Source organism: Electrona antarctica, assembly GCF_951216825.1.
Source record: "Electrona antarctica genome assembly, contig: scaffold_191, whole genome shotgun sequence".
Classification (NCBI taxonomy): Eukaryota; Metazoa; Chordata; class Actinopteri; order Myctophiformes; family Myctophidae; genus Electrona; species Electrona antarctica.
This window is the reverse complement of record NW_027638770.1, coordinates 121,399-146,071: the sequence shown is the minus strand read 5'-3', so window position 1 is coordinate 146,071 and position 24,673 is coordinate 121,399. Positions and strand designations below refer to the sequence as shown.

The 24,673-nt window shown below is 43.9% G+C and overlaps 1 protein-coding gene across 2 annotated transcripts in view; it reads left to right on the top strand.

Annotated features, from left to right (window-relative positions):
• The first annotated feature begins 537 nt into the window (after positions 1-537).
• Positions 538-24,673, top strand: part of tmem63a (transmembrane protein 63A) — a 120,652-nt gene continuing 96,516 nt past the window's right edge. The window contains exons 1-7 of one of the 2 annotated variants that reach the window (XM_079530626.1): positions 538-786; positions 7,437-7,591; positions 12,590-12,669; positions 14,747-14,825; positions 20,381-20,418; positions 21,151-21,293; positions 23,728-23,779. In XM_079530626.1, coding sequence (XP_079386752.1) covers positions 7,439-7,591; positions 12,590-12,669; positions 14,747-14,825; positions 20,381-20,418; positions 21,151-21,293; positions 23,728-23,779 — 545 coding nt within the window. In that variant the 5' untranslated portion in view covers positions 538-786; positions 7,437-7,438. Of the gene's footprint in view, positions 787-7,429; positions 7,592-12,589; positions 12,670-14,746; positions 14,826-20,380; positions 20,419-21,150; positions 21,294-23,727; positions 23,780-24,673 lie in introns of both variants that reach the window. The other variant, XM_079530625.1, reaches the window with a different exon arrangement.

Genomic DNA, 24,673 nt, shown 5'->3' with positions numbered 1-24,673 from the left:
TCTCCTAGGGTGCACCTCACTAGCCAAGTCACAAGAGGAGGTTGAATGGACTGAAACCAGCGCTCCCCAAAACAACAGGTTTGGAGATCTGTTGGGAATTGATTACATGAAACAGTCACCCGTGCGCCCAGTCCGGTTTGTCCATTAATTAGCCCTCATCCTTTGCTGTCTCGGACATTTCCATCAAATTCATACAATGAAAGAGGGTTTGGAATCACAACATTTGGATTTATTATGTACATATTACATTGAGCTAATAATAATAATATTCAAAAATAATTATGTATACCTATTTTTTCTTATTATTACTGAAGCCAAACAGCACAAGTTTTGGAAAGATGTATCGATATAAATAATATTTACTCTTTCGTTTTGTCTAAAGCCTGTGTGTGTCTACGCGCGCCACACTGCGCATGCAGAGCGCAGTGTCTGTCTGTGTGTGCGTGTGTGTGTGTGCGTGCGTGTGTGTGCGTGCGTGACGTGTGTGTGTTTGTATGCGCCTGTGCGCACATGACGCGCGCCACGCTGCGTGGACAGAGCGCAGGAGGAGGAGTGTGTGTGTGCGTGTGTGCGTGTGTGAGTGTGTGTGTGTGTGTGTGTGCGCGCGCATACGCGGATATGAAGAGAGGAGGAGGAAGCCAGTGAAAGCAGTAAACAGTCCTACACGCACACGCCACACGCACACACACACTCAGCTCCCACAGCAGTGTGTTGACATGCTGTTACCTCAACATCATCAACATCTGAGGATCTATAAGTGACACCGCTTTCTACACAACACCGCAGGTAACCTTCCACATGTTCTATAGATCTGGTAACAGTGGTATAGTTACAACTAGCCTAAATTATGTCATGCATGCATAGCTTTACACTAGCGTTAGGGTTAGCTGTTATTTACTCTCCCTGTAGTTGTTATTATTTCACACGGTGATACACTAATCTGTTTAATTAACGATAGCGTGCAATGATAGCTACATTAGTAATGATTAGTAATATCTGATATAAGCCCTGGGTGTGGCCATGTGACTAAGGTTTATTATCTGTCAGAAGTAGCAAACAGCTGTTATAGTGAAGCGACAGCTTTTCACTTCCATAGGAAGTTATGACAAGACTTTATCTTGGGTACTTTCATAATTATGCAAGTGAGCGATATATACATAAAATAATACTTTACGTTGTGTTGATTAAGACTAAAAATACTTGTGATAGTCGACTATAACTAAAAAACATTGCATGGATGCAAAAAAAAATAGGACTAAAACTAAAGGGTGTGTGTAATTTTCAAAAGATCAAATAAGACGACTATAAAGTAGCATTTTGATGTCCAAATGAACACAGTATTTGTCCGTGTTGGTTATTATGTCTTCAGCTCAGCAGTAAGTCAGTACCCAGAGGGTTGTTGTGTGTCAGTCAGTCAGTGAGTACATTGACATGCATGACTCCTGAAGCGAAGTTAATCCTATTCCATCCAAGGTGGGGCACTGTATGGTGGAGACTTGTGACCATGCATGCTGTGTGTTTTCATATCATGGAGGGACTCGTTTGAACCTTAGAGCGGTCCGGTGGACCCCCAGGGGTCCTTGAGGGAGTTCCAGGGGGGTCCCCCAGCTAAATGATAGTTTGGAAACAAATGGACCCCATGCGTGTGTAACTCTGAGAGTGTACACAATGTGTACACAAATGTGTACAAAATGTACACTCTCAGAGTTAAATTAACATTGATTTTACAATATAAATTGGGTTCCCAGAGATAGCAATGCCATTAAATGGTGGGTCCGTAGACTAATGCATGTCAAACTGGGGGGTCCTTGAAATTAAACGGGTTGAGAATCACTGCTAGTGCTGTAAAAAAATATTCTCTTATGGGGCATATCCTGGCATATCTTTTCAAATGGGGGTCTGCGGGCTAATTGGTCTCAATTTGGGGTCCTTCACATGAAAAAGCTATTGAAAAATAGCAGATCATAGTGTGCCACAGAGTGCCGCGCTATGAGCTTGTAGGTCTGCTATTTTTGAAAAATCGTGAAAATGTGGCGCAAATCTTTGACTATATATTCTTTCAGAGCGAACGTTTTCAACTCAAATCTTTGCTTCTTGGGGGGGGGGGGGGCGGGGTCCATGGAACAACATATTATCAGATGGGGGTCCGCGGCCAAATACAGATAATTCTGGGGGTCCCTGACATGAAAAACGTTTGAGCATCCCTGACATAGAAACAGAGGTTTTTCAGATGTGTCATGTGTCATGATTTAGAAGACATTTTGTAGAATCGAGCTTAGGTCTAAATGGGAGTATAATATATAAACTCGAGCGAGTCTCTGACCAGGACTAGGGTTGAACCAGCTGTTAGCGAGTCTCTGACCAGGACTAGGGTTGAACCAGCTGTTAGCGAGTCTCTGACCAGGACTAGGGTTGAACCAGCTGTTAGCCAGTCTCTGACCAGGGCTAGGGTTGAACCAGCTGTTAGCCAGTCTCTGACCAGGGCTAGGGTTGAACCAGCTGTTAGCGAGTCTCTGACCAGGACTAGGGTTGAACCAGCTGTTAGCAAGTCTCTGACCAGGACTAGGGTTGAACCAGCTGTTAGCCAGTCTCTGACCAGGACTAGGGTTGAACCAGCTGTTAGCCAGTCTCTGACCAGGACTAGGGTTGAACCAGCTGTTAGCCAGTCTCTGACCAGGACTAGGGTTGAACCAGATGTTAGCCAGTCTCTGACCAGGACTAGGGTTGAACCAGCTGTTAGCCAGTCTCTGACCAGGACTAGGGTTGAACCAGATGTTAGCCAGTCTCTGACCAGGACTAGGGTTGAACCAGCTGTTAGCCAGTCTCTGACCAGGACTAGGTTTGAACGAGCTGTTCAAAGTCAAACTGTTCTTTCTTTACTCGTACTGTCTCTGTCTGTCTGTCTGTCTGTCTGTCTGTCTGTCTGTCTGTCTGACTGACAAACAACACTGCTGTGATCAATGTTGTGAAATAACGAGTCAAACTAAATTGTGATTAAAGTTACAATTTACAATTCAGGCATTTAGCAGACGCTCTTTATAATCCAGAGCGACTTACATTAAGCAAGAACAAAAAAGCATGGCAATACATCACATACATAAAAAGTAGTATTCATGAAACATGCGTAAGCTAAGAACGTAACAGTGGAATATCTATAATGGAACTATACATATAACTATACATATATATATATATATATACTATACTATAGGGGTGTTCGATATGGTGATAAATATCGTCGGGACGATACAATGTCTCCACGATACGGCTTTTTAGAGTTATCGTTTCCATCACGATAAATTCACTCCATCAGATGCAGTGCATGTACGTTCTATGATGTGTAATTTATACTTCTGCAGTACGACGGTTTCGTTCACCAAAAATAACAAATCTACAAGCTAACAACGCTTCGCTACTGCACCGCAATGCAAGGCATTGTTTGCTTATAGATCGGGTGGGTTCTGAGCACTCCCAAAGTCCCCGCCCCTTTCTTCTGAGCAGAGAGGGAAGCACTGCAGGAGTTTGTCTACACTCACTGCGCTCCGCACATGGCGCACAGAATAATGTGTAAAGAAAGACGAAAGAAATGGACAGGCAATTATACTCAGATGTCGAGCGAGTGGAGGTTGAGGAAGGGCTAGTTCCCAAAAAGAACTGTACAGCAGTGGTATGGAACTATTTCGGATTCTCCGTCCGTAAGGGACAAGGACGAACATTATTTTGAAATATTTTCAAACTCCTACGGTTTCGCCGACAGCCACTTCATAGTTTGCAAAAACACACGCTGTGTGTGTGTGTGTGTGTGTGTGTGTGTGTGTGTGTGTGTGTGTGTGTGTGTGTGTGTGTGTGCTGACTTGCGCTGTACACTCCGTCAGTCTTCTCCTCCCTTGCTCAGTCAATAATGTAGCTCTGCCAAAACTCAAGAAACTTTCATAATGACAATTTAAAGTGAATCCTACTTTATGCAACGTGCGTCCATTGATGATAGCCTACTCCTTGTAAACTGAGTCGCCACGTTCAAAAACGTATCCAGCAAACCAACTCAGCAAAACGTTATAGTATTCCATGGAAGCAGATGGGATCAACACTTGCAAGCATAACATTTTAAATCCCTAATAGAGAGAGTAAAACCACAACATAAACCGGAGTTTCACTTATCTAAGGAACGACATGAGGTATTCCTTTTGCCTTGAAGAGCAGTAAATTAAGGCAGAGTGTTGACAAAGCTTTGCTTTTTTTGCCTTGAAAATCATGAAAGGCAGACGTTTTGCATGGCTCTGCTCACTCAATCAAGGACCCCTAAATTAATATGTATTTGACTGTGGACCCCAATCTGAAAAAATATTTTGTGTGTGAGCTTGTAGATCGGCTATTTTCAAGTAGCCAATGTGTATGATTAAAGTGGTTAAATAGATATTTATGATATTCATAAATTTAGCTGGGGACCTCTTGGAACTGCTGGACCCCACTTTGAGAACCAATACCATAGGGTGTAGGTTAATCACTTTTTCAAAAGTGATTATATTATATATCATATTTTGCTGCATAAATTCACATAAAACCCTGCATATTCCATCGCATAATCAATATTAAATAATAATAATATTTTTGCCCGCGTTTTTCTGGAGGGTCTACTAAATGGTATTTATTTTAGTTTTTTGTTACATTGTACTGTAAATCACACCTGTGTGAAGTGAGGGGCACTCTGATTGCTATGATGTGATGTAATGATGATGTAAAACAAACTGTGTCAAAACAAACATTAAATTATCTTTATTGTTAATGGGATTTAATGTTTGTGTTAGGGACAAAACAAACATTAATTTCTCTTCATTGTCAATGGCGTTTTTAAAACAAACATTGAATTAAAAACAAACATTAAACCCGTATATAGGAGGGGCTAGCGCCCCTCAAAAACGCGCGAAAAAATATCGTGATAATATCGTTTATCGGGATACGGCTTGAAAAAATATTGTGATAATACTTTTGTCCATATCGCCCACCCCTACTATACTATTATATGCATATATACTATAAAGTGCTATGACTACATAGAATGCAATTCTAGTGCTGTCTACATCACATGCCAAAAGTCTGTATAAAATGCTATCTAAGTCTACATAAAGTGCTACCTAAGGGGCTAGGGAAAGTGCTACGGGCCATGATGGAGTCTGAAAATGTGGGTTTTCAGACTACGGCGGAAGATTGCGAGTAAGTCTCTGATTGTAATGGGAAGTGCATTCTATATAGTTTTGGAGCCAGAAGGGAGAAGAGTCTGGGACATGTGGAGCGTTGCCCCGGCTGTTTTAGAGAAGGGAGAAGAGTCTGGGACGTGTGGAGTGTTGTCCAGAGTGTTTTAGAGAAGGGAGAAGAGTCTGGGACATGTGGAGCGTTGCCCCGGCGTTTTGGAGCCAGAAGGGAGAAGAGTCTGGGACATGTGGAGCGTTGCCCTGGAGCCAGAAGGGAGAAGAGTCTGGGACATGTGGAGCGTTGCCCCGGCGTTTTGGAGCCAGAAGGGAGAAGAGTCTGGGACATGTGGAGCGTTGCCCCGGCGTTTTAGAGAAGGGAGAAGAGTCTGGGACATGTGGAGCGTTGCCCCGGCGTTTTAGAGAAGGGAGAAGAGTCTGGGATGTGTGGAGCGTTGCCCCGGCGTTTTTAGTGAGGGTCATTCTATATAGTTTTGGAGCCAGAAGGGAGAAGAGTCTGGGACATGTGGAGCGTTGCCCCGGCGTTTTAGAGAAGGGAGAAGAGTCTGGGACGTGTGGAGCGTTGCCCCGGCGTTTTTAGTGAGGGTCATTCTATATAGTTTTGGAGCCAGAATATATTTAAATTAATTTGTGCCAGGGAGGGACCCCCATTTTAATATATTTAAATTAATTTGTGCCAGGGAGGGACCCCCATTTTAATATATTTAAATTAATTTGTGCCAGGGAGGGACCCCCATTTTAATATATTTAAATTAATTTGTGCCAGGGAGGGACCCCCATTTTAATATATTTAAATTAATTTGTGCCAGGGAGGGACCCCCATTTTAATATATTTGTCAACATCTTTTGACAAAACAGCGTGTTGTTATAGCGGTAGCCTAGATACTAGATAGATTATAGTCCATTTTCAATTTAAATAGTCAAAAAATAAAATGGGTCTTATGTTATGTGTTTAACCGTTCCTCATTTTGCTTGGGATCCCCTGGCTGGAACCCCCTCCTCAAGGACCCCTGGGGGTCCCCGAATCTCACTTTGAGAAGCACAACTGGTACATTTAGAGAGTAGTGTGTGTATGTCTGGAATTGAACAGAGGACACTGTGATCATGTGGATCATTAGCCTGAGGACGATTCTAAAAAAATGTCTTATAAATTCCTGACAGTTTTCTGAAAAACCCTATGTTTCTATGTCAGTGGTGCCCAACCATTTTCATGTCAAGGACCCCCAGAATTATCTGTATTCGGCCGCCGACCCCCATCTGAAAATATGTTCCAGGGACCCCCCTCCCAGAAGCAAAGATTTGAGTTAAAAACATTCGCTCTGAAGGAATATACTCAAAGATTTGCGCCACATTTTCACAATTATTCAAAAATATCAGATCTACAAGCTCGTAACGCGGCAGTCGGTGCCGTGCTGTGAACTTGTAGATCTGCTATTTTTCAATAGCTAAAGTATTTATAATCTCATTGTAAGATGAAAAACAAAACAAAGTGTGTAACCTGCCTTTTTCTTCTTCTTTCTAATGTTTTGTTTGGCCCAAAACATTGTGTTTATTGTCATGATGTGTCACGACTCCAGTTGTCTTTGTCCGCGGCGTAAACGTCTTTAAATAAATATATTTTTAAAAGTCTATGAGGAAAATGAACGGGAATTCTTTTCCGGGTCTCTCGAGGGGGCGGGACTGCGACGCTCTATAGAGTAATGTCTTACAGAAAACAGGGAGTTGAGAAAACAGCCTTGAAAGGTTCACTTCTGTGGTCTCTAAAATTACACCTAGCTACATGTTTAAGCATTTATTTCATATTTACATGTCTTCTGTGGACTCTAACATTACACCTAGCTACATGTTTAAGCATTTATTTCATATTTACATGTCTTCTGTGGACTCTAACATTACACCTAGCTACATGTTTAAGCATTTATTTCATATTTACATGTCGATTTCAGCTCTGACATGTATTTGAGACATGCTCTAGTATGTGAAGAGTCATGTGCTATTAACTCATTTTGGATAAAATATACATAATTTCAGTTTTTCTCCTCTGGTGAAAAGCTGGAGGCTTGTTGGAGACAACATCTCCTCTACAGTAGTAGAGGAGACTGAACAAACAGTCAAACAGGACACGCACATCAATACCTATAGGCTGGGTGCTGGATCAAAATGAAGTGGAGACAACATCATGGTTATAATAACTACGGTATCTTCTCCTGTTGTCTCTACAGAGTGCAGTGATGTCATCCATGTGGTGGGGGTCCCAGGACCCCAACGGGACCACCCCGGCAGACAACAGCAGCTGCTTCAGCTCGGCTCAGAGCACCGTGCTGAAGGGGGTCAGCTTCGGTGGGGTCCCCATCGTCCTGCTGCTGGACTTCACCGTCTTCCTGGTTCGTTGGGTCGTCGTTCACGTCGGGCAGGGGGTCTTCCAAGGTTTTTCAAGCCAGGGACCCCCTTAGTTGAGAGAGAGAGAGAGAGATGAAGCAGGAACCCCACCCTCTATACATTCTGTATAGATTGTTGCAGATTCATCTTTTTCAATACATTTCATAGACGTGTTTGACAGCATTATCATTGTGTGGCCTTGTGGTGGATTCATGTTACTTAAAATGTGTGTTTTCAGACATTTAAACCTTCAATACTTGCATTTAGTGATCGGCAAACACATCAGTATCGGTCGATATTGGCCTTAAACCGATATATCGGTAACCGGTACAGGTAAAATAATATATCGGTTTTAGCAGATTATTTTATAATTATGTTGCAAAAAATTCAATAAAAAAAATAGCCTGAAAAACCCTTTTGTTATGACGAAGGCTGCAAATTATATCAGTGTTTTCGGGGGAAGCTTTCTAAAGAGTCAACAAGTTGGACCATTTTTAAATAAAAATACTACATTCAGGTGTTTATGTTGGGATATGAGGCTACATGAGTGCGTCCCTAGTTTTGGAATATAGATTCATATCATTTCAGTTCATTCATTCTTAATGAGCCTTTTTTCAGAATGGCCAAAATTATTTAATTGTCTTAACCCATTTTGGGCGGGTGTTTTAAACATTGTTATAATTTAGCTATTGAAAAATAGCAGATCTACAAGCTCATAGCGCGCCACTCGGTGGCGCGCTACGAGCTTGTAGGTCTGCTATTTTTGAAAAATCGTGAAAATATTTATTTCAGAAGACTGGAGGATTTAGAATAATTTGTTTTAAATTTTGAAGTCAGGCCAAAATGGGTTAAAGGAGCATTCAGTGATTTGGGTGATTTGGAAAAAAAAAAAGGTCCACCCGGTAACGAGATGTGCACATACACACGCTCTACAGTGGGGGAAGTACAACAGACCAACAGCACGCGCACCAATGCCCGCCCCACTCGATCATGATTGGAGGAAGGCCCCTCTCATCCTGATTGGATGAAGGCTTTGCCACCCAAAGCCCAAACCGAAACTAGGGTTTTTTGACCCCAGGGGCTCACTGGGGACAGGGAGGAACTCCTTATATGGTCAGCACACTCTATAGTAGGGAGGATTATCCAGAAAAAAAGTGAATATTTGAATTAAGTCAAATCACTGAATATACCTTTAACACAGAATTAGATCATATCTATATCGGTTATCAGCCATAACGGCAATTAATTATATATCGATAATATCGAGCAAAATGTCTCATCGGCACAGCCCTATTCCTAGTGGACAGTGGAACGAGATGCTGGGTTTTCTATTCCTGCTCCACTACTCACATGTGCTCAGGGGGCTCTATTCCTGCTCCACTACTAACATGTGCTCAGGGGGCTCTATTCCTGCTCCACTACTAACATGTGCTCAGGAGGCTCTATTCCTGCTCCACTACTAACATGTGCTCAGAGGGCTCTATTCCTGCTCCACTACTCACATGTGCTCAGAGGGCTCTATTCCTGCTCCACTACTAACATGTGCTCAGGGGGCTCTATTCCTGCTCCACTACTAACATGTGCTCAGAGGGCTCTATTCCTGCTCCACTACTAACATGTGCTCAGGGAGCTCTATTCCTGCTCCACTACTCACATGTGCTCAGGGGGCTCTATTCCTGCTCCACTACTAACATGTGCTCAGGGAGCTCTATTCCTGCTCCACTACTAACATGTGCTCAGAGGGCTCTATTCCTGCTCCACTACTAACATGTGCTCAGGGGGCTCTATTCCTGCTCCACTACTCACATGTGCTCAGGGGGCTCTATTCCTGCTCCACTACTAACATGTGCTCAGGGAGCTCTATTCCTGCTCCACTACTAACATGTGCTCAGGGAGCTCTATTCCTGCTCCACTACTCACATGTGCTCAGGAGGCTCTATTCCTGCTCCACTACTAACATGTGCTCAGAGGGCTCTATTCCTGCTCCACTACTAACATGTGCTCAGGGAGCTCTATTCCTGCTCCACTACTAACATGTGCTCAGGGGGTTCTATTCCTGCTCCACTACTAACATGTGCTCAGGGGGTTCTATTCCTGCTCCACTACTAACATGTGCTCAGAGGGCTCTATTCCTGCTCCACTACTAACATGTGCTCAGAGGGCTCTATTCCTGCTCCACTACTAACATGTGCTCAGGGAGCTCTATTCCTGCTCCACTACTAACATGTGCTCAGGGAGCTCTATTCCTGCTCCACTACTAACATGTGCTCAGAGGGCTCTATTCCTGCTCCACTACTAACATGTGCTCAGGAGGCTCTATTCCTGCTCCACTACTAACATGTGCTCAGGGGGCTCTATTCCTGCTCCACTACTAACATGTGCTCAGAGGGCTCTATTCCTGCTCCACTACTAACATGTGCTCAGAGGGCTCTATTCCTGCTCCACTACTAACATGTGCTCAGGGGGTTCTATTCCTGCTCCACTACTAACATGTGCTCAGGGAGCTCTATTCCTGCTCCACTACTAACATGTGCTCAGGAGGCTCTATTCCTGCTCCACTACTAACATGTGCTCAGGGAGCTCTATTCCTGCTCCACTACTAACATGTGCTCAGGGAGCTCTATTCCTGCTCCACTACTCACATGTGCTCAGGGAGCTCTATTCCTGCTCCACTACTAACATGTGCTCAGGGAGCTCTATTCCTGCTCCACTACTAACATGTGCTCAGGGAGCTCTATTCCTGCTCCACTACTAACATGTGCTCAGGAGGCTCTATTCCTGCTCCACTACTAACATGTGCTCAGGGAGCTCTATTCCTGCTCCACTACTAACATGTGCTCAGGAGGCTCTATTCCTGCTCCACTACTAACATGTGCTCAGGGAGCTCTATTCCTGCTCCACTACTAACATGTGCTCAGGGAGCTCTATTCCTGCTCCACTACTAACATGTGCTCAGGAGGCTCTATTCCTGCTCCACTACTAACATGTGCTCAGGGAGCTCTATTCCTGCTCCACTACTAACATGTGCTCAGGGAGCTCTATTCCTGCTCCACTACTAACATGTGCTCAGGAGGCTCTATTCCTGCTCCACTACTAACATGTGCTCAGGGAGCTCTATTCCTGCTCCACTACTAACATGTGCTCAGGAGGCTCTATTCCTGCTCCACTACTAACATGTGCTCAGGGAGCTCTATTCCTGCTCCACTACTAACATGTGCTCAGGAGGCTCTATTCCTGCTCCACTACTAACATGTGCTCAGGGAGCTCTATTCCTGCTCCACTACTAACATGTGCTCAGGGAGCTCTATTCCTGCTCCACTACTAACATGTGCTCAGGAGGCTCTATTCCTGCTCCACTACTAACATGTGCTCAGAGGGCTCTATTCCTGCTCCACTACTAACATGTGCTCAGAGGGCTCTATTCCTGCTCCACTACTAACATGTGCTCAGGGAGCTCTATTCCTGCTCCACTACTCACATGTGCTCAGAGGGCTCTATTCCTGCTCCACTACTAACATGTGCTCAGGGAGCTCTATTCCTGCTCCACTACTAACATGTGCTCAGGGAGCTCTATTCCTGCTCCACTACTAACATGTGCTCAGGGAGCTCTATTCCTGCTCCACTACTCACATGTGCTCAGAGGGCTCTATTCCTGCTCCACTACTCACATGTGCTCAGAGGGCTCTATTCCTGCTCCACTACTAACATGTGCTCAGAGGGCTCTATTCCTGCTCCACTACTCACATGTGCTCAGAGGGCTCTATTCCTGCTCCACTACTAACATGTGCTCAGAGGGCTCTATTCCTGCTCCACTACTAACATGTGCTCAGGAGGCTCTATTCCTGCTCCACTACTAACATGTGCTCAGGGAGCTCTATTCCTGCTCCACTACTAACATGTGCTCAGGGGGCTCTATTCCTGCTCCACTACTAACATGTGCTCAGGAGGCTCTATTCCTGCTCCACTACTCACATGTGCTCAGGGGGCTCTATTCCTGCTCCACTACTCACATGTGCTCAGGGGGCTCTATTCCTGCTCCACTACTAACATGTGCTCAGAGGGCTCTATTCCTGCTCCACTACTAACATGTGCTCAGGGGGCTCTATTCCTGCTCCACTACTAACATGTGCTCAGAGGGCTCTATTCCTGCTCCACTACTAACATGTGCTCAGAGGGCTCTATTCCTGCTCCACTACTAACATGTGCTCAGGGGGCTCTATTCCTGCTCCACTACTAACATGTGCTCAGAGGGCTCTATTCCTGCTCCACTACTAACATGTGCTCAGGAGGCTCTATTCCTGCTCCACTACTCACATGTGCTCAGGGAGCTCTATTCCTGCTCCACTACTAACATGTGCTCAGGGAGCTCTATTCCTGCTCCACTACTCACATGTTCTCAGGAGGCTCTATTCCTGCTCCACTACTAACATGTGCTCAGAGGCTCTATTCCTGCTCCACTACTAACATGTGCTCAGGGGCTCTATTCCTGCTCCACTACTAACATGTGCTCAGGAGGCTCTATTCCTGCTCCACTACTCACATGTTCTCAGGGGGCTCTATTCCTGCTCCACTACTAACATGTGCTCAGGGAGCTCTATTCCTGCTCCACTACTCACATGTGCTCAGGGGCTCTATTCCTGCTCCACTACTAACATGTGCTCAGGGGGCTCTATTCCTGCTCCACTACTCACATGTGCTCAGGCGGCTCGCACACATTCCTGACTGAGCAAAAGGCCTCTTCTATCTACAGTACGCCTCTTTAATTGTTGCTTTGAAAAGGATGGACATCTCATCAGCTCTTATAGAGCACGAGAAACCTTCTAATTCACGCCAGTCATTATTCTTGCCACTTAGCGCTAATGTATGGGCAATGAGCGACGCTAATGAATTGCAATTGCAAAAGCATCGCACACTTGCGTGAGCCGGCTCCTTGACTGACTGGTCACCACCCACCACCCAGTAACGTGACATGCTATTGGTCGTGTGTGCTGTGTCAATCACAGGTGCTGCTGACCCTCTTCACGGTCATCAGGAAGAAGATGTGGGACTACGGGCGGCTGGCGCTCGTCTCGGACAACGAAGGGTCAGTTATGTCACACACCTACTCAAGATGGAGGTCAATGTGAAATAATGTTACCTTTTCTGTGTGTCCATCAGACGTATTTGAACCGTCAGAAAACCTTATGGGGGTTCGAGAACAGACAAAATGAACGTTGGAAAGGAACTGCCAAAAGTTCTCATGACGTCATTTGGTTCTCATTGAACTACTGAAGGCATACGGCCGTCCACTTTTCATTTGGTTCTCATTGACCTACTGAAGGCATACGGCTGTACACTTTTCATTTGGTTCTCATTGAACTACTGAAGGCATACGGCCGTACACTTTTCATTTGGTTCTCATTGACCTACTGAAGGCATACGGCTGTACACTTTTCATTTGGTTCTCATTGACCTACTGAAGGCATACGGCTGTACACTTTTCATTTGGTTCTCATTGACCTACTGAAGGCATACGGCCGTACACTTTTCATTTGGTTCTCATTGACCTACTGAAGGCATACGGCCGTACACTTTTCATTTGGTTCTCATTGAACTACTGAAGGCATACGGCCGTACACTTTTCATTTGGTTCTCATTGACCTACTGAAGGCATACGGCCGTACACTTTTCATTTGGTTCTCATTGACCTACTGAAGGCATACGGCCGTACACTTTTCATTTGGTTCTCATTGACCTACTGAAGGCATACGGCCGTACACTTTTCATTTGGTTCTCATTGACCTACTGAAGGCATACGGCCGTACACTTTTCATTTGGTTCTCATTGACCTACTGAAGGCATACGGCCGTACACTTTTCATTTGGTTCTCATTGACCTACTGAAGGCATACGGCCGTACACTTCATTTGGTTCTCATTGAACTACTGAAGGCATACGGCCGTACACTTTTCATTTGGTTCACATTGACCTACTGAAGGCATACGGCCGTACACTTTTCATTTGGTTCTCATTGACCTACTGAAGGCATACGGCCGTACACTTTTCATTTGGTTCTCATTGACCTACTGAAGGCATACGGCCGTACACTTCATTTGGTTCTCATTGAACTACTGAAGGCATACGGCCGTACACTTTTCATTTGGTTCTCATTGACCTACTGAAGGCATACGGCCGTACACTTTTCATTTGGTTCTCATTGAACTACTGAAGGCATACGGCCGTACACTTTTCATTTGGTTCTCATTGACCTACTGAAGGCATACGGCCGTACACTTTTAATTTGGTTGAAAATAATGTGGGGACCCCTCAAAATCATTTGGCGACCCCCCCCCCCCCCCCCCCCCCCCCCCAGGGGTATCAACCCACAGGTTGAGAACCCCTGTGCTAAATGACAAAATTGTAATTGTATTTGATATAAACAAAACAATTAATAGTAAGGGCATTTTATCAGGTATTTGACCAATCTGGGAACTAAATCGTTACCAAGAAATTTCTTCACCAATGTGTTTCTAAAGGTGTCTAATAACATGTACCAAAAGTTTGAAATTCAACTCCCGTGGGAAAATTGAGTAATTAGCATAATATGTGACCATACCCATAACATCCTATATAAGGCAAAAAAGTCCAAATTTCATCATTCTTTAAGTAGCATGTGACATATGAAACTAGGGTGATTTCATGATTCTGAATCCATTCCAAGCATTAGTTTTGCACAAAAAACACTCCTTGGGCTAAATTAGGCCATATCCAGTTGACCAAATGTGCTGACCTCATCACGTTTGTGTGGCCGTTTTCCTCCCAAGGAGGAAAACACCCTAGTTTCATATGTCACATGCTACTTAAAGAATGATGAAATTTGGACTTTTTTGCCTTTTTATATAGGATGTTATGGGTATGGTCACATATTATGCTAATAACTCAATTTTCCCACGGGAGTTGAATTTCAAACTTTTAGTACATGTTATTAGACACCTTTAGAAACACATTGGTGAAGAAATTTCTTGGTAACGATTTAGTTCCCAGATTTTCATAGATTTCTCTTACTATAGGCTTCACATGGTTCATGGAGGAGTTTTATTCACAGGGATAGGGATGCTAGGCTTCACATGGTTCATGGAGGAGTTTTATTCACATGTCGTGTGGTTTGTTTTTCTGCTCCAGGTTCGACGAGACGTCGCACCGCCGCTACGGACGCATGTCGTCCTACGTGTCGTACTCTGAGGACCAGGAGAACGAGCTGGTAACCAGTGTGGTGTTTGGCAGCAGATTTTGGTTTTAGTCGTTAGTCTCTTGAATAGTTTTCATTTAGTTTTAGTCACCTGGAATGTCTTAGTGTTAGTCTAGTTTTAGTCGACTAAATATCATAAGATTTTAGTCTAACATTTAGCTGTATGGCTACCAAAACATCCTAACATTTAGCTGTATGGCTACCAAAACATCCTAACATTTAGCTGTATGGCTACCAAAACATCCTAACATTTAGCTGTATGGCTACCAAAACATCCTAACATTTAGCTGTAGGGCTACCAAAAACATCCTAACATTTAGCTGTAGGGCTACCAAAACATCCTAACATTTAGCCGTATGGCTACCAAAACATCCTAACATTTAGCTGTATGGCTACCAAAACATCCTAACATTTAGCTGTAGGGCTACCAAAACATCCTAACATTTAGCTGTATGGCTACCAAAACATCCTAACATTTAGCTGTAGGGCTACCAAAACATCCTTAACATTTAGCTGTATGGCTACCAAAACATCCTTAACATTTAGCTGTATGGCTACCAAAACATGCTAACATTTAGCTGTATGGCTACCAAAACATCCTAACATTTAGCTGTATGGCTACCAAAACATCCTAACATGTAGCTGTATGGCTACCAAAACATCTTAACATTTAGCTCTATGGCTACCAAAACATCTTAACATTTAGCTCTATGGCTACCAAAACATCTTAACATTTAGCTGTATGGCTACCAAAACATCCTAACATTTAGATGTATGGCTACCAAAACATCCTAACATTTAGCTGTATGGCTACCAAAACATCCTAACATTTAGCTGTAGGGCTACCAAAACATCCTTAACATTTAGCTGTATGGCTACCAAAACATCCTAACTTTACATACTGTGTTAGCCGTATGGCTACCAAAACATCCTAACATTTAGCTGTATGGCTACCAAAACATCCTAACATTTAGATGTACAGTGGAGTCCCATTCCTTTTTGCCTCAGTCTCAAAAGGACATTTATCAGAACCCAGAGGTACCTCTGATAGACACACCCACAGACCCACCCCCAGATTCTCAGCCACACCCACAGGTTTATTTTAATATGTGGAGTGGCCATTCAACCACCAGGTGGCTTCAAGCCATGATGAGCAGAGCTGCACTGAGTATAGCTTGCAATATGCAGTGGAGTGGTGGAAAAAGTATCACATTTTGTACTTGAGTAAAAGTATCAATACTGCAATATAGAAATACATTGAAATACATACTGTTACAAGTAACAGTCCGGTATTCAACATTTACTTGAGTAAAAGTACAAAATTATTGGTATCAAATTGTACTTAAGAATGTCCCATTTCAAGTTTTCAAATGTATACAAATCTTTTGAAAATAGCAAATCTACAAGCTCATAATCTAGCTACATTTATGTTCAATAAACTATTCAATCAATCAATCAAACTTCATGAACTTAACATTATACTGTATAATAATAATAATAACAATAGATATAATAATATATCTATTCTGTATTTACCCAGGGCAGTGTTGCACTGGGTTACTCTTACTACTAACTACTGACTATAACAAATAAAAGCACACGTGTGAACGGGTTTGCCCAGAGTACAGTACAGTACATTTCAAGCACAAACAAGCATCAATACAAATAATTGAAAATTACGTTTAAGAAACTTTAATAATTGTGTTGCTTCAATGCTTCTTTGCACCGCGCGTCTCTGTCTCCACAAGCCCACAACGCGTCGCTGATGCTACATGTGTAGGCTTGTAGATCAGCTCTGTTCCCTGCGCTTCTATTAAAAGGGTAGACAATAAATAAATACAGAAATTGAATTGAGAGAGAGAGAGAGAGATGGGGTTTGGGGACTAAGGGAAGGATGCGTATCCGATCAATAAACTTCATAAACCACATCATCCGTGGGCCGCATGCGGCCCAGTGAGAGGTCCAATGCGGCCCTCGAGATGATTTTCAAAAAGGAAACAACGCTGCTACTCCCCCTCCCCCACCCGCCCCGCTAATGGCCCTGCTGTAGACTGCTTTGTCTCTCTCTGTTGTGGATTGCTCTCCTCACACTCTGATACAGCAGGACATGCTTAGTGATGTCCTCTGAAAATGCATGCATTCATTCACATTTGCACATGCATTCACATTCTTTCTCTGTAATGGGTTTGCTTAACTACCGTAATTTAGCATATGGGCCTTTATTTGGACGTTTGACTTTGCATGTGGACAGTCTGAGTACCAGCAATCTACAGACACACTTTTTGACATCAAATACACACACAAAGCATGCAGAGCCATTCAGTTCCATGACATTAAAGTGCTTCCCCTCCCCCTGTCGTTTACCTGTGTGTATTAAGACAATAGCAAGCCCCATGCATTAATGTGTCCTGTGCCTGGCCCCTGGCCATAGTGCTAAAAGCAGAATAACCAGTTCCATCTCCTCACTCAAATGGATGTATTTGTAGACAAAGGTCTTAACTACCAATCTTGAGAAGGTTTTTCGCATAACATTTTTCTAAAATGGGACATTCATTTAGTATGTATATTTATTTATGTGATTGTGACAGTATTAGACACTTTTTTGGCAGTTTGAAAAAAAAAAGTAGAAAATACACTTTATGCATAATGTATCATTTAAAGTTTTCAATCAAAACATGTTCAGATGTGGGTCCCTGACACAACACTTGTTCAGATGGGGGTCCCTGACACTGACACAACACATGTTCAGATGGGGGTCCCTGACACAACACATGTTCAGATGGGGGTCCCTGACACAACACATGTTCAGATGGGGGTCCCTGGCACAACACATGTTCAGATGGGGGTCCCTGACACAACACATGTTCAGATGGGGGTCCCTGACACAACACATGTTCAGATGGGGGTCCCTGGCACAAAACATGTTCAGATGGGGGTCCCTGACACTGACACAACACATGTTCAGATGGAGGTCCCTGGCACTGACACAACACATGTTCAGATGGGGGTCCCTGACACTGACACAACACATGTTCAGATGGGGGTCCCTGACACTGACACAACACATGTTCAGATGGGGGTCCCTGACACAACACATGTTCAGATGGGGGTCCCTGACACAAAACATGTTCAGATGTGGGTCCCTGACACAACACTTGTTCAGATGGGGGTCCCTGACACTGACACAACACATGTTCAGATGGGGGTCCCTGACACAAAACATGTACAGAAGTTTTCAATCTTTTGAAAACAGCAGATCTACATTTCCACAACTATATATATATATCTATATATATATATATATATATATGAGATACTACGGTAAATTAAAATTAAAAGGTTGAGTATGGGTATATTGTTTCACTCCTTGACAGCAGCAATGACAATCCCTAAAACTGCAGTGCAAATTACTTAGCTGGAATGTATAGTTGCTGTGGCCTCTGTCCTACTGCCACCTACTGTCCATTTATTATATTACACAGTGGGTGAAAAAAACACACCCCTTAAGGCTAAACCCCACCCAACAGAGGTGTGGCTACCAGAGGTATTTTTTGGGCTGACTGACATTGATAGGTACCTACACATGTCAGCCCGGCAAAAAGGAATGGGACTCCACTGTATGGCTACCAAAACATCCTAACATTTAGCTGTATGGCTACCAAAACATCCTAACATTTAGCTGTATGGCTACCAAAACATCCTAACATTTAGCTGTATGGCTACCAAAACATCCTAACATTTAGCCGTATGGCTACCAAAACATCCTAACATTTAGCTGTATGGCTACCAAAACATCCTAACATTTAGCCGTATGGCTACCAAAACATCCTAACATTTAGCTGTATGGCTACCAAAACATCCTAACATTTAGATGTATGGCTACCAAAACATCCTAACATTTAGCTGTATGGCTACCAAAACATCCTAACATTTAGCTGTATGGCTACCAAAACATCCTAACATTTAGCTGTAGGGCTACCAAAACATTCTTACTTTACATACTGTGTTAGGGCCGATTCATGCTCCTATTTTACCGCTGTAGTGCCGAAATGATTTTGGCTCGTCAGAAATTTTCAGTAGCACCGAAGAGACGACTTTAGGACGGTACCCCCCCCCCCCCCCCCCCCCGAACCTCAAATGACGTCACATTGTAGGCTATACAGCGCCGAACCGACTTTTATTCGGCTCTAAAATAGGAGTATGAATCGGCCCTTGGACACATGGTGCTAGTCTTCCTGTCTACTGTAGGAACATCTTTCCAGTCATTTGTGAGATGTTATTCATCTTTAATCCATGCATGTGTCCACATTAAACTTGTAAGAACAGCAGAACTGATCACAATCACTCTGATCGTTATGAATAAACTGTGACAGAGAACGTCTCTCTTAGAAAACCATAAAACCACTTCCTGATGGCCTTGTGTTTCTGAGAAGTGATGGAGGAACATGGTTTTTAGTCACAAGATGCCGTTTTACATCATTATAATGTGTCATAGCAATTTATCACTTAAGCCTGATTCATAGTTACTTCTACTATTCAAAAATGTCTGCTCTATAAATACGGTATCCGGAGAAGTCGCCAGTTTACCAACTCGCCGCGATTTAGTGCATTTATGTTTTACTTCACCTTCATTTAACCCATTCTAGGCGGGAACCCCTTTTGGTGTTTCAAGCATTATGTTATGCTTTAGCTGTTGAAAAATAGCAGATCTACAAGCTCATAGCGCGCCACCGAGTGGCGCGCTATGAGCTTGTAGATCTGCTATTTTTGAAAAACCGTGAAAATGTGCCTCAAATCTTTGAATATATATATTATTACATTTTTTTAATTTCGACGTCGGGCCTAAATGGGTTAAATTCACCCTTTTGTCAAGTCCCGCCCCTGGTTCTGCCCCCCTTCGCACCCATTGGTTGCCGTTTCGTGGTTGGACAAAAATCCTCTCTCTCCATCCACTACCATTGAAATAAGGTGTTCTTCAGTTGCTTCCTATTGATATTCTGTGCATTCAGTTCTTATTTTAAACTTGGTGTCAGTGAGAAGGAGCATCACAGGCGCAGCACGGTGACTGCAGGGCAGGTCATGTTTGTCAAATTCAACATAAACAAGGCGGAACCAGGGGGCGGGACAACAAGGCAGAAAGAGCCTGCTGGTTGGTCAGTCAGTGACCAATCAGAAGGCTGACAAAGGGTGAATTGCATTGAATTGAGAGAGAGAGAGGATAGTTGTTTAGAGTTAACACTAGAGAAAGTAGGAATGCTAAAAGTTTAAACACCAAAGTACCGAAACAATGTAGTTCTCCGGTATCCATAAATACAGTTTAGAAAACCCCGATCCAACCCTTGATGCTGAGTGCCAAGCTGGGAGCAACTGGCTCCCATTTTGACAGTCTTCTGTATGACCCGACCTGGGAATCGAACCCCGACCTCCCAGTCTCAGGGCGGACACTCTAACCACAAGACCACTGAGCTGAACTCGGATAGAATGAATGATGTCTTAAAACCATTATCTCTATAGTTGTGGTTGTTGGAGTGACCATCTGTTGTTAACATGTCTCTGTTTGTGTGCAGGGCTTCTGCTCCTGGCTGCCTTACATCATCAGAATGGAGTAAGTACATCTGAACAGACCAGATCTTATCTTAGTTGTCTGTGACTGTTGTGGTGTGTTTTCATTCTCACAGGACTTGCAGTCATTAGCCAAATAGTCTGTCAACACGGACTGTTGACTCGCAGTGTTAGCAGCCATGCCATAGGCTTCACTCACACCTATACATCTAGCATACAACAATGTTGCATGTAAGCCCCAATGCATTTCCAATTGAAGTCACATGGTTTGATACAACATTTTCTTTCTCATCAGAACATCTTATGACCATTAGACTCGGAGCAATAGCCCACGTACTGCATCTCCCAGACTCCACAGTCAGAGTTCACAGTTTAACCCATTTTGACCTGAGATCAGATTCTAAAAATGTCTTCTACGTCCTGACAGTTTTCTGAAAAAGCTATGTTTCTATGTCGGTCGTTCGATTTTTCAAAAATAGCAGACCTACAAGCTTGTAGATCTGCTATTTTTCAATAGTTCCCGCCCAAAATGGGTTAAATGAAAGCAGAATTATGTGCAGGATGACAATTGCATACAGATACGAGGGGACTTAATTGTCTATCTTTCTTTCTTTCTTTCTTTCAAGAAAGATTATCTCTAACCCTATGCCAGTGATTTTGGAGTGCACGCAATCTGGACTTGTGTATAATGATTCCCTGTGACGTGTGTGTGTGTGTGTGTGTTTGTGCGTGCGTGTGTGCGTGTGTGTGTGTGTGTGTGTGTGTTCTGCCGCAGCGAGGAGAAGCTGAAAGAGAAATGTGGCATTGATGCGATCTACTACCTGTCCTTCCAGCGCCATCTGATCGTCCTGCTGGTGCTCATCACGGTCACCTCTGTGTCCATCATCCTACCGGTCAACCTGTCTGGAGACCTGCTGGGTGCGTCTGTCTGTCTGTCTGTCTCTGTCTGTCTGATCACTGCTGTAGTTTTTGAGCTGTGCGTAACCACTCCAATGACTGGTACTGTCTGTCTCTCTGTCTGATTAGAGCTCAGTTCACACAGGTGTGTTTTTGGACAGGACAGACACAGGAAAACAAGGCTATAGATGATGTGCTTTTATTGTCTCGCCCCCCTTTATTGTCTGCTCCTAGTCCCAGTGTCTGAGCAGCACCAGTCTGCTCCTGGTGCTGCTCCCCGTCCCAGTGCCTGAGCAGCACCAGTCTGCTCCTGGTGCTGCTCCCCGTCCCAGTGCCTGAGCAGCACCAGTCTGCCCCTGGTGCTGCTCCTAGTCCCAGTGCCTGAGCAGCACCAGTCTGCTCCTGGTGCTGCTCCCCGTCCCAGTGCCTGAGCAGCACCAGTCTGCTCCTGGTGCTGCTCCTAGTCCCAGTGCCTGAGCAGCACCAGTCTGCTCCTGGTGCTGCTCCTAGTCCCAGTGCCTGAGCAGCACCAGTCTGCTCCTGGTGCTGCTCCTAGTCCCAGTGCCTGAGCAGCACCAGTCTGCTCCTGGTGCTGCTCCCAGTGCCTGAGCAGCACCAGTCTGCTCCTGGTGCTGCTCCTAGTCCCAGTGTCTGAGCAGCACCAGTCTGCTCCTGGTGCTGCTCCTAGTCCCAGTGCCTGAGCAGCACCAGTCTGCTCCTGGTGCTGCTCCTCGTCCCAGTGCCTGAGCAGCACCAGTCTGCTCCTGGTGCTGCTCCTAGTCCCAGTGTCTGAGCAGCACCAGTCTGCTCCTGGTGCTGCTCCTAGTCCCAGTGCCTGAGCAGCACCAGTCTGCTCCTGGTGCTGCTCCCCGTCCCAGTGCCTGAGCAGCACCAGTCTGCCCCTGGTGCTGCTCCTAGTCCCAGTGCCTGAGCAGCACCAGTCTGCTCCTGGTGCTGCTCCTCGTCCCAGTGCCTGAGCAGCACCAGTCTGCTCCTGGTGCTGCTCCCCGTCCCAGTGCCTGAGCAGCACCAGTCTGCCCCTGGTGCTGCTCCTAGTCCCAGTGCCTGAGCAGCACCAGTCTGCTCCTGGTGCTGCTCCCCGTCCCAGTGCCTGAGCAGCACCAGTCTGCTCCTGGTGCTGCTCCCCGTCCCAGTGCCTGAGCAGCACCAGTCTGCTCCTGGTGCTGCTCCCCGTCCCAGTGCCTGAGCTCTCCAGGACGCTTTTTGGTTTGTTTTTTTTGTCTAGCACCAGTTGCAAATTGCAGACAGTTGCTCTTTTATGTTACATGTTTGTGCCAAATATGGGCACAAACATGGTCAGTAAAGGGAGGAAGCAGTTTTCAGTTGATGCTCATCTGAAAACCACATTTTGGTTGTAAAAAAACAACAACATCATATTACTGCTTTGGAGATATGCAGAGAGCAAAGAAGCGAGCAGGATTTCCGTGGTTGAGCTTCAAAAACCCATTAACCCATTAACCACACAAACCAAACATGCATTTTGGTGGAGTGGTTCTTTAAGCATAATATGTTTTATTTTGTTGTGCTGCTAACTGTTGTTTGTGTTGATGGGAGTCAGAGGCTCAGTGCTACAGTATAAGATTGATATAATATGTGTGTATGAGTGTCTGTATTGTGTGACTGATCTATCTCCTCCCGTACTGATCACCTGCTCATTATGCAGATTAGTACATCTGGCAGGATGTGGCGATAGTTAGTTAGTTAGATAGTTAGTTAGTTAGTTAGTTAGTTAGTTAGTTAGATAGTTAGTTAGTTAGTTAGTTAGATAGATAGTTAGTTAGTTAGTTAGTTAGTTAGTTAGTTAGATAGATAGATAGATAGATAGTTAGTTAGTTAGTTAGTTAGTTAGTTAGTTTCATTTATTGTCCACGTGTGGAAATAAACAGTTACAACAACATCAACAACACTTACACAATTATTTTCTCATGGAAATAAAGTGCAGGACAACAGAGTGGAAAATACATTGGAAAAACAACAAATCTAGTGAGACATGGTATCATTTAGTGCCTTAATGGCATTTGGGATGAAGGAGTTTTTAAAAATGTTACGGTTAGCTTTTGGTACTTTGTACCGTCTACCAGAGGGAAGTAGTTGGAACTCCCTGCAGAGTGGATAGGGCTGAGAATAGGGACACCAGGTTGAAAGTGACTTAAAACCCATTTTGGGCGGGAAACCGTTTTGGTGTTAGCATTATGCTATGCTTTAGCTATTGAAAAATAGCAGATCTACAAGCTCATAGCGCGCCACCAAGTGGCGCGCTACGAGCTTGTAGGTATGCTATTTTTGAAAAATCGAAGAACAACATAGCTTTTTCAGGATTTAGAAGACAATTTTAGAATCTGATCTCAGGTCAAAATGGGTTTTAACCAAATCTATTCATATTGATCTGGGGGTGCAAAGTAAATAAAAGCAACATATTATATATTTCTTCCAGGAAATGACCCTTACAATTTTGGAAGGACGACCCTTGGGAATCTTCAGAGAGGGTAATTAATTAATAATTACACTACTAATTCCTAATGCTATACTATCACAATATTAACTATTTTTACTAGTTTTGTCTTTGTTTATTACATTTAATATTTTTGTCTTGTTTGAAATATTTAAGAACTGATAACGTCTTGTGTAAACTCTGTTTTTTAGGAACAACGTGTGGCTACACTTAGACCCCTTTGTCCACCTGGGTTGAACCAGTTCAGTTCTGTTTATGTTCCAGCCTATAATATTGATCCAGTTCAGAGCGTTTACACTGAACCTGAACCGGTTCAGTTCTGTTGTTCCTATAATATTGATCCAGTTCAGAGCGTTTACACTGAACCTGAACCGGTTCAGTTCTGTTGTTCCTATAATATTGATCCAGTTCAGAGCGTCTACACTGAACCTGAACCGGTTCAGTTCTGTTGTTCCTATAATATTGATCCAGTTCAGAGCGTTTACACTGAACCTGAACCGGTTCAGTTCTGTTGTTCCTATAATATTGATCCAGTTCAGAGCGTCTACACTGAACCTGAACCGGTTCAGTTCTGTTGTTCCTATAATATTGATCCAGTTCAGAGCGTTTACACTGAACCTGAACCGGTTCAGTTCTGTTGTTCCTATAATATTGATCCAGTTCAGAGCGTTTACACTGAACCTGAACCGGTTCAGTTCTGTTGTTCCTATAATATTGATCCAGTTCAGAGCGTCTACACTGAACCTGAACCGGTTCAGTTCTGTTGTTCCTATAATATTGATCCAGTTCAGAGCGTTTACACTGAACCTGAACCGGTTCAGTTCTGTTGTTCCTATAATATTGATCCAGTTCAGAGCGTTTACACTGAACCTGAACCGGTTCAGTTCTGTTGTTCCTATAATATTGATCCAGTTCAGAGCGTTTACAC